The sequence below is a fragment of the Oncorhynchus kisutch genome, unplaced genomic scaffold (assembly GCF_002021735.2).
Source record: "Oncorhynchus kisutch isolate 150728-3 unplaced genomic scaffold, Okis_V2 Okis06b-Okis10b_hom, whole genome shotgun sequence".
NCBI lineage: Eukaryota > Metazoa > Chordata > Actinopteri > Salmoniformes > Salmonidae > Oncorhynchus > Oncorhynchus kisutch.
The window spans coordinates 20,797,347-20,808,219 of record NW_022261983.1 but is presented as its reverse complement, the minus strand read 5'-3'; the positions used below and the strand labels follow the sequence as shown (position 1 = coordinate 20,808,219).

Here is a 10,873-nt window from a genome sequence, read left to right as displayed (position 1 = left end):
GGATGATCAACGGAAACAGGAAGCACTTGAGCTTCATTTCCCGTCTCATAGCATAGCATAACTTATGTAAAGAAGGTATTTCAGTTCTAAAAGCCTGTATTCACTTTGTCATTATAGGGTATTGTGATGTCATTATAGGGTATTGTGATGTCATTATAGGGTATTGTGATGTCATTATAGGGCATTGTGATGTCATTATAGGGCATTGTGTGTAAGAGACAAAATAATATTTAATCCATTTTAAAATAAGGCCGTAACGTAACAAAATGCGGAAAAAGTCAAGGGGTCTGAATACTTTCCGAAGGCTCTGTGTGTATGATCTATTTATATCCTGTTATAGCTTAGGTTATAAGGCCTGTTAGTCACCTGTTATAAGAGGTTATAAGGCCTGTTAGTCACCTGTTATTAGAGGTTATAAGGCCTGTTAGTCACCTGTTATTAGAGGTTATAAGGCCTGTTAGTCACCTGTTATTAGAGGTTATAAGGCCTGTTAGTCACCTGTTATTAGAGGTTATAAGGCCTGTTAGTCACCTGTTATTAGAGGTTATAAGGCCTGTTAGTCACCTGTTATTAGAGGTTATAAGGCCTGTTAGTCACCTGTTATTAGAGGTTATAAGGCCTGTTAGTCACCTGTTATTAGAGGTTATAAGGCCTGTTAGTCACCTGTTATTAGAGGTTATAAGGCCTGTTAGTCACCTGTTATTAGAGGTTATAAGGCCTGTTAGTCACCTGTTATTAGAGGTTATAAGGCCTGTTAGTCACCTGTTATTAGAGGTTATAAGGCCTGTTAGTCACCTGTTATTAGAGGTTATAAGGCCTGTTAGTCACCTGTTATTAGAGGTTATAAGGCCTGTTAGTCACCTGTTATTAGAGGTTATAAGGCCTGTTAGTCACCTGTTATTAGAGGTTATAAGGCCTGTTAGTCACCTGTTATTAGAGGTTATAAGGCCTGTTAGTCACCTGTTATTAGAGGTTATAAGGCCTGTTAGTCACCTGTTATTAGATATTATAAGAGGTTCTACCTGTTGTGGCTGAGGTTGTCAGAGGTTATAAGGAGGTTCTACCTGTTGTGGCTGAGGTTGTTAGTAGAGGTTATAAGGCCTGTTAGTCACCTGTTATAAGAGGTTATAAGGCCTGTCAGTCACCTGTTATAACATATTATAAGAGGTTCTACCTGTTGTGGCTGAGGTTGTCAGAGGTTATAAGGAGGTTCTACCTGTTGTGGCTGAGGTTGTTAGTAGAGGTTATAAGGCCTGTCAGTCACCTGTTATAACATATTATAAGAGGTTCTACCTGTTGTGGCTGAGGTTGTTATTAGAGGTTATAAGGCCTGTTAGTCACCTGTTATAAGAGGTTATAAGGCCTGTCAGTCACCTGTTATAACATATTATAAGAGGTTCTACCTGTTGTGGCTGAGGTTGTTGTTAGAGGTTCTACCTGTTGTGGCTGAGGTTGTCAGAGGTTATAAAGAGGTTCTACCTGTTGTGGCTGAGGTTGTCAGAGGTTATAAGGAGGTTCTACCTGTTGTGGCTGAGGTTGTTAGTAGAGGTTATAAGGCCTGTCAGTCACCTGTTATAACATATTATAAGAGGTTCTACCTGTTGTGGCTGAGGTTGTTATTAGAGGTTATAAGGCCTGTTAGTCACCTGTTATAAGAGGTTATAAGGCCTGTCAGTCACCTGTTATAACATATTATAAGAGGTTCTACCTGTTGTGGCTGAGGTTGTTGTTAGAGGTTCTACCTGTTGTGGCTGAGGTTGTCAGAGGTTATAAAGAGGTTCTACCTGTTGTGGCTGAGGTTGAGCACCAGCATGTTCTTGGAGTTCTCCAGGTCTCGGGGGATCTCAGTCAGCTGGTTGAAGCTCAGGTCCTGGAGAACACAGAACAACATAGAACATCAGTAGAATGTTGAATAACATACAAAACAGATCATGAACAGACTGTTCTATGATTAATGGGCAATTACCACAGACTATCTGGAGAGAGATGGAGACAGAAGGATATCTCGAAAGAAAGAGAGAGATGGAGACAGAAGGATATCTCGAACGAGAGAAGGATATCTCGAACGAGAGAAGGATATCTCGAACGAGAGAAGGATATCTCGAACGAGAGAAGGATATCTCGAACGAGAGAAGGATATCTCGAACGAGAGAAGGATATCTCGAACGAGAGAAGGATATCTCGAAAGAAAGAAAGAGATGGAGAGAAGGATATCTCGAAAGAGAGACACACAGACAGATCTCCTCACCAGGACTGAGAGGTCGTCCAGCTGAAAGATGTCATCAGGAACTCCAGAGTTCTTCAGGTTGTTGGCCCGGGCAACCACCGCCTTAAACACATGAAACAAAGTTGACCTTTCCACACCTGAACCCATCTCAGAAAGCGAGTGCGCGTGTGTGTGTGTGTATAGTTACCCTGAGGTTCGGCAGGCTGGACAGTTCTCCATGTAGAGTAGTCAGGCTGTTGTGACTCACAGACAGATGTTCCTGAGGACAGATCGACAGTACAGAGTTCACACACACTGAGGCGCGCGCGCACACACTGAGGCACACACACACACACACTGAGGCACACACACACACACACACACTGAGGCACACACACACACTGAGGCACACACACACACTGAGGCGCACACACACTGAGGTACACACACACACTGAGGTACACACACACACTGAGGTACACACACACACTGAGGCACACACACACTGAGGCACACACACACTGAGGCACACACACACTGAGGCACACACACACTGAGGCACACACACACTGAGGCACACACACACTGAGGCACACACACACTGAGGCACACACACACTGAGGCACACACACACTGAGGCACACACACACTGAGGCACACACACACTGAGGCACACACACACTGAGGCACACACACACTGAGGCACACACACACTGAGGCACACACACACTGAGGCACACACACACTGAGGCACACACACACTGAGGCACACACACTGAGGCACACACACTGAGGCACACACCCTGGCACACACACACTGAGGCACACACACTGAGGCACACACACACTGAGGCACACACACACTGAGGCACACACACACTGAGGCACACACACACGAGGAACTAATCATTCTCAATAGATATAAAAACAGACTCCATTTACTTGCTGGGGTCTATAGGTCTACTTCCATGTGTAATCAGGTAGTCTATAGGTCTACTTCCATGTGTAATCAGGTAGCCTATAGGTCTACTTCCATATGTAATCAGGGCCAGGTAGTCTATAGGTCTACTTCCATGTGTAATCAGGTAGTCTATAGGTCTACTTCCATGTGTAATCAGGTAGTCTATAGGTCTACTTCCATATGTAATCAGGGCCAGGTAGTCTATAGGTCTACTTCCATGTGTAATCAGGTAGCCTATAGGTCTACTTCCATATGTAACCAGGTAGTCTATAGGTCTACTTCCATATGTAATCAGGTAGCCTATAGGTCTACTTCCATGTGTAATCAGGCCAGGTAGTCTATAGGTCTACTTCCATGTGTAATCAGGTAGTCTATAGGTCTACTTCCATGTGTAATCAGGTAGTCTATAGGTCTACTTCTATGTGTAATCAGGTAGTCTATAGGTCTACTTCCATGTGTAATCAGGTAGTCTATAGGTCTACTTCCATGTGTAATCAGGTAGTCTATAGGTCTACTTCTATGTGTAATCAGGTAGTCTACAGGTCTACTTCCATGTGTAATCAGGTAGTCTATAGGTCTACTTCTATGTGTAATCAGGTAGTCTATACGTCTACTTCTATGTGTAATCAAATCAAATTTATTTATATAGCCCTTCGTACATCAGCTGATATCTCAAAGTGCTGTACAGAAACCCAGCCTAAAACCCCAAACAGCAAGCAATGCAGGTGTAGAAGCACCAATCAGGCAACAATCAACACATGCGGTCCTACACACCACAGTCTTTACTCACCGGTTCCTGTAGTGGACTAAATGGGGTCGGCTCTACACATCAGTCTGTACTCACCAGGTTCTGTAGTGGACTAAATGGGGTCGACATCACAGTCTGTACTCACCAGGTTCTGTAGTGGACTAAATGGGGTCGACATCACAGTCTGTACTCACCAGTTCCTGTAGTGGACTAAATGGGGTCGGCCCTACACCCCACAGTCTGTACTCACCAGTTCCTGTAGTGGACTAAATGGGGTCGGCCCTACACACCACAGTCTGTACTCACCAGTTCCTGTAGTGGACTAAATGGGGTCGACCCTACACACCACAGTCTGTACTCACCAGTTCCTGTAGTGGACTAAATGGGGTCGGCTCTACAGTCTCTACTCACCAGTTTCTGCAGTGCAGCCACCTCCTCTGGCAGATAACACAGGCCGGTCCTGTTGAGTTTCAGCCATCTCAGACTGCTCATAGACTTCACATGTTCAGGGAAGTAACCTCCCTGGGGGGCGGGGGGAGGAAGAGAGAGAGAGAGAGAGACTGTTGATTTCAGTTTTGTATATTATCTACCTCACTTTCTTTGGCAATGTTAACATGTTTCCCATGCCAATAAATCCCCTTGAATTGAATTGAGAGAGAGGAAGAGGAAGCGAGGGGAAGGGGAAGAGAGAGAGGAAGAGGAAGCGAGGGGAAGGGGAAGAGGAAGAGAGAGAGAGAGGGGAAGAGGAAGGGAGAGGAAGAGCGAGAAACACAGACAGGGTTAGGGGCCAACACACTACAGTGCTAGCCTGTCCCAGATGTGTTTGTGCTCTTGCTAACCCCACTGCTGTCATTGTCAACACTAGGTCTACGTCAGGTTAACAACAGACTGGGACTCAACACTAGGTCTATGTCAGGTTAACAACAGACTGGGACTCAACACTAGGTCTGTCAGGTTATCAACAGCACAGATCTGGGACTCAACACTAGGTCTATGTCAGGTTAACAACAGACTGGGACTCAACACTAGGTCTGTCAGGTTATCAACAGCACAGATCTGGGACTCAACACTAGGTCTATGTCAGGTTAACCACAGACTGGGACTCAACACTAGGTCTACGTCAGGTTAACCACAGACTGGGACTCAACACTAGGTCTACGTCAGGTTAACCACAGACTGGGACTCAACACTAGGTCTATGTCAGGTTAACCACAGACTGGGACTCAACACTAGGTCTACGTCAGGTTAACAACAGACTGGGACTCAACACTAGGTCTACGTCAGGTTAACAACAGGCCAAACAGACTGGGACAGACTAAACCCTAAAGAGTCAGCAGAAGCACTAAGTCAGGTTAACAACAGGCCAAACAGACTGGGACAGACTAAACCCTAAAGAGTCAGCAGAAGCACTAAGTCAGGTTAACAACAGGCCAAACAGACTGGGACAGACTAAACCCTAAAGAGTCAGCAGAAGCACTAATTCAGGTTAACAACAGGCCAAACAGACTGGGACAGACTAAACCCTAAAGAGTCAGCAGAAGCACTAAGTCTGGTTAACAACAGCACAGATCTGGTCAGATCAGATCAACTACATCACAGTGTTATTTTGTCATTGAGCAGACGCTCTTTATCCACAGCAACTTAACAATTAGGGTTAAGTGCCTTGCTCAAGGGCATGTCGACATAATTGTTTTTAACTTCGTCGGCTCCGGGGATTTAAACCAGTGACCTTTCGGTTACTGGGCCAATGCTCTGGACAGCTCTAGGCTATCTGCCACCCCGATTATCAGCAGAAAATCATGACGTGTTGTTTGTAGAAAGAGAGAGAGAAGCCAAGAATAACATGAGTGAGGACGTTTTTAATAGTATGACATCACAACACATGCTCAGAGCCTGGTGATGTCATCTTCCCCCTGGGTGACACATGGGAGGTGTGGGGGGGGGGGGGGGGGCAGAAATACTTCTCAGCTGGTTGTCTGACCATGTTAACTTAAACATCTAACGGGTCAGATACATAAATAATAAGCAGTATCTGCGTCACACAGCTAGTTAGCTACAGTCACACAGCTAGTTAGTTACAGTCCCACAGCTAGTTAGCTACAGTCACACAGCTAGTTAGCTACAGTCCGACCAGTCCCACAGCTAGTTAGCTACAGTCACACAGCTAGTTAGTTACAGTCCCACAGCTAGTTAGCTACAGTCCAACCAGTCCCACAGCTAGTTAGCTACAGTCCCACAGCTAGTTAGCTACAGTCCCACAGCTAGTTAGCTACAGTCACACAGCTAGTTAGCTACAGTCACACAGCTAGTTAGCTACAGTCCGACCAGTCCCACAGCTAGTTAGCTACAGTCTGACCAGTCACACAGCTGGTTGGCTACAGTCCCACAGCTAGTTAGCTACAGTCCGACCAGTCCCACAGCTAGTTAGCTACAGTCACACAGCTAGTTAGCTACAGTCCGACCAGTCCCACAGCTAGTTAGCTACAGTCACACAGCTAGTTAGTTACAGTCCCACAGCTAGTTAGCTACAGTCCAACCAGTCCCACAGCTAGTTAGCTACAGTCTGACCAGTCACACAGCTGGTTGGCTACAGTCCCACAGCTAGTTAGCTACAGTCCGACCAGTCCCACAGCTAGTTAGCTACAGTCCCACAGCTAGTTAGCTACAGTCTGACCAGTCCCACAGCTAGTTAGCTACAGTCCGACCAGTCACCGAGCTGGTTGGCTACAGTCCCACAGCTAGTTAGCTACAGTCCGACCAGTCCCACAGCTAGTTAGCTACAGTCACACAGCTAGTTAGCTACAGTCCGACCAGTCCCACAGCTAGTTAGCTACAGTCTGACCAGTCACACAGCAGGTTGGCTACAGTCCCACAGCTAGTTAGCTACAGTCTGACCAGTCCCACAGCTAGTTAGCTACAGTCACACAGCTAGTTAGTTACAGTCCGACCAGTCACACAGTTGGTTGGCTACAGTCCCACAGCTAGTTAGCTACAGTCCGACCAGTCCCACAGCTAGTTAGCTACAGTCTGACCAGTCACACAGCTAGTTAGCTACAGTCTGACCAGTCACACAGCTGGTTGGCTACAGTCCCACAGCTAGTTAGCTACAGTCTGACCAGTCACACAGCTAGTTAGCTACAGTCTGACCAGTCCCACAGCTAGTTAGCTACAGTCCCACAGCTAGTTAGCTACAGTCCGACCAGTCCCACAGCTAGTTAGCTACAGTCTGACCAGTCCCACAGCTAGTTAGCTACAGTCCGACCAGTCCCACAGCTAGTTAGCTACAGTCCGACCAGTCCCACAGCTAGTTAGCTACAGTCTGACCAGTCCCACAGCTAGTTAGCTACAGTCTGACCAGTCCCACAGCTAGTTAGCTACAGTCTGACCAGTCCCACAGCTAGTTAGCTACAGTCACACAGCTAGTTAGCTACAGTCTGACCAGTCACACAGCTAGTTAGCTACAGTCACACAGCTAGTTAGCTACAGTCTGACCAGTCACACAGCTAGTTAGCTACAGTCACACAGCTAGTTAGCTACAGTCACACAGCTAGTTAGCTACAGTCTGACCAGTCACACAGCTAGTTAGCTACAGTCTGACCAGTCACACAGCTAGTTAGCTACAGTCACACAGCTGGCTAACGCCCTGGTAGTGTTCCTGTTTTGGTTAGCACGTCGTTAGCTACCGGGCTGCTAACTAACTGCCTGTCATTTACCCGTCACGAATAATGGTCCGGAAAGGTAAAATATAACTGTGTTTATTGTTGTTGTTGTCTTACTTTGAAGTCGTTTCCAGATAGGTCTACCCCCCGGATAAAAGGAAGGACTCCGGTGGCAGCCATTTGTGCTTCGGGAAACCGTCCGTCCGTCGCTGCCGAGTCTCTGTTGGTGTTTGGTTTATCATGCGGAGCGGAGACACTGGTTACCACAGCCACAAAGTCAGAAACAGCTCTTTTATCTTCTTAAAATGGGATTTGAAACCTTACTCATACTGGAAATCTTACGCCTAAAATGATTAAATTAAGGCATATTTTTGTTTTCATAAATTTTTGCGATTATAGCCAACTATGTGGCAGTGGTAACTTGACTTTGTGGGTGTGGTAACTAGTGGAAACCCTGGTGAAGGATCCTGCTTTTGTCAAATGAACGTAAGATTGGACTTTTCGCAGCAGGTTTAGGAAAATTAAGTTAAGGAAAAGGGTTAGCTAAAATGATAAACATTTGACAGAACAGCTGCTGGGACCGGAAACACCCTGGCGACCTGGGAACGGAACAGCCCTCCGGGGGAGGTGCGCACCGTTCAACCATAGAAACTTGACTAACGCGCTGAAGTCAATCAATCAATAATGAAGTGGTCACGATCAAAGATATTCTAGTTTCGCCTATTCCTCTCTGCTATGATCTAATCAATAGAAACACACATTTCCAATCCATTTAATTAGTTTTTACACAAGTCCTTCCTACTGTAACTTAGTAAATATTAATCAACACAAGGGAGATCTTCTAGAGGCACTCGTCAGACAGAATACAGGACAACAGATTGCTGGGAACAGTGATTTTATATAAACATTCAAAAATACCAGTAATGTTACATATTGGGGACAAATTACCAATCAAATCCATTCTTTTATTTCTCTGTCAAATATTGATCTTTTCTCCATGTCCTTTAAATGCAGTTTCTCTGTCAGAGGTGAGACACAGGCAGAATGAACCCAGTCCCACTCCACTCCTGTCCCAAATGAACCCTGGTTTAACACCTCTAGAAGCTGACCTCTGGTCCGTCTGGGATCCCCTCCTGATTTTTAGGGTTAAGGGGCGAGCTGAAGGTAAACCGATTCTAGTTCTGTGTTTATATCAAAAACATCAACCGCTGAGCTTCCTGATCACATCGGAGTTCAGAGGTCGGGGACAAGGTCACACGGAGGTCAGAGCATCTCTATGGCAGCAGTGGGATCTGGGGTTAAAGGTCAGCGCTGAGGGCAGGTGACACGTGTGTGTCCAGGCATGTGACAGATGCCACAGGTACGGGGCTTCCTGGTAGCGGGGGGTTTGGTGGTGGGGGGGGCTCCTCCTCCCCCAGCCTCCCTCCCCCTCTTCCCCCAGTCTCCCCCTCCAGAACCTGAACCTGGTAGAGACACAGACAGAGGGTTAGCAATGGGGGGTGGGTGTATGTGTCTGCATGTGTGTGTTACATTGTGTGTGTGTTACATTGTGTGTGTGTTATAGTGTGTGTGTGTTACAGTGTGTGTGTTACAGTGTGTGTGTGTGTGTTACAGTGTGTGTGTGTTTGTTACAGTGTGTGTGTGTGTGTGTGTGTTATAGTGTGTGTGTGTTACAGTGTGTGTGTGTTACAGTGGGTGTGTGTGTTACAGTAGGTGTGTGTTACAGTGTGTGTGTGTTACTGTGTGTGTGTGTTAGTGTGTGTGTGTGTTAGAGTGTGTGTGTGTTACAGTGTGTGTGTGTGTGTGTTATAGTGTGTGTGTGTGTGTTACAGTGTGTGTGTGTGTGTTACAGTGTGTGTGTGTGTGTGTGTGTTACAGTGTGTGTGTGTTACAGTGGGTGTGTGTGTTACAGTGGGTGTGTGTTACAGTGTGTGTGTGTTACTGTGTGTGTGTGTTAGTGTGTGTGTGTGTTACAGTGTGTGTGTGTTACAGTGTGTGTGTGTGTGTTACAGTGTGTGTGTGTGTTACAGTGTGTGTGTGTGTTACAGTGTGTGTGTGTGTTACAGTGTGTATGTGTTACAGTGTGTGTGTGTTATAGTGTGTGTGTGTGTGTGTTACAGTGTGTGTGTGTTACAGTGTGTGTGTTACAGTGTGTGTGTGTTACAGTGTGTGTGTGTGTGTTACAGCGTGTGTGTGTTACAGTGTGTGTGTGTGTTACAGTGTGTTTCGTTACAGCGTGTGTGTTACAGCGCGTGTGTTTTACAGCATGTGTGTGTTACAGCGTGTGTGTTACAGTGTGTGTGTGTTACAGCGTGTGTGTGTATGTGTTACAGTGTGTGTGTGTGTTATAGTGTGTGTGTGTGTGTTACAGTGTGTGTGTGTTACAGCGTGTGTGTGTGTTAGTGTGTGTGTGTTACAGTGTGTGTGTGTTATAGTGTGTGTGTGTTACAGCGTGTGTGTGTTATAGTGTGTGTGTGTTGCAGTGTGTGTGTGTGTGTTACAGTGTGTGTGTTACAGCGTGTGAGTGTTGCAGTGTGTGTGTGTGTGTTACAGTGTGTGTGTTACAGTGTGTGTGTTACAGCGTGTGAGTGTTGCAGTGTGTGTGTGTGTGTGTGTTACAGTGTGTGTGTTACAGCGTGTGTGTGTTACAGTGTGTGTGTGTTACAGTGTGTGTGTTACAGCGTGTGTGTGTTACAGCGTGTGTGTGTTACAGCGTGTGTGTTACAGTGTGTGTGTTACAGCGTGTATGTGTTACAGCGTGTGTGTGTTACAGCGTGTGTGTGTTACAGTGTGTGTGTGTTACAGCGTGTGTGTGTGTGTTACAGTGTGTGTGTGTTACAGTGTGTGTGTTACAGTGTGTGTGTGTGTTACAGTGTGTGTTTCGTTACCTGGTGGTGGGATGTTCTCGTCAGCCCAGAGGAAGAATCCACACTGTTGATCTCTGGGCTTCCCACAGGTATGGAACACTCGTCCTTTATTAGGTCCTTCTTTCTGCACTGTCCTCTGAACCGCTGGCTCACTGCAGTTACAAACCACCTCCCCCACGGAGGTCCCGGGGGGCTGTTGTGGCCTGCTGTGTGGCGCCCCCTGGGGACCTGGAGGGTAAACGTTAGTGTCGGGCTGGTCGGTCCACAGGAAGAAGGTACAGCCTCCAGAGGAACACTTATAGAACTGTCTGCCCTGGTTAGGACCGTCTTTCCTCACGGTGAGGAGGACCGCCTCCGAACCACAGTTACACACTGTGATGTCACCACCTCTGGGGTCAGGGCGTGGGGCCTGGGGGTCAGGGCGAGGGTGGG

General features: G+C 46.6%; 2 protein-coding genes across 2 annotated transcripts in view; both read right to left on the bottom strand.

The window, feature by feature from the left end:
* LOC109877524 (protein flightless-1 homolog) overlaps positions 1-7,854 on the bottom strand; it is a 51,557-nt gene extending 43,703 nt beyond the window's left edge. The window contains 5 exon segments of the mRNA XM_031814444.1: positions 1,785-1,870; positions 2,249-2,329; positions 2,415-2,486; positions 4,327-4,437; positions 7,692-7,854. Of these exon segments, the coding sequence (XP_031670304.1) occupies positions 1,785-1,870; positions 2,249-2,329; positions 2,415-2,486; positions 4,327-4,437; positions 7,692-7,754 (413 nt within the window). The 5' untranslated portion in view covers positions 7,755-7,854.
* A 598-nt stretch (positions 7,855-8,452) lies between these two features.
* Positions 8,453-10,873, bottom strand: part of top3a (DNA topoisomerase III alpha) — a 40,036-nt gene continuing 37,615 nt past the window's right edge. Inside the window, 2 exon segments of the mRNA XM_031814446.1 lie at positions 8,453-9,037; positions 10,463-10,871. Of these exon segments, the coding sequence (XP_031670306.1) occupies positions 8,880-9,037; positions 10,463-10,871 (567 nt within the window). The 3' untranslated portion in view covers positions 8,453-8,879.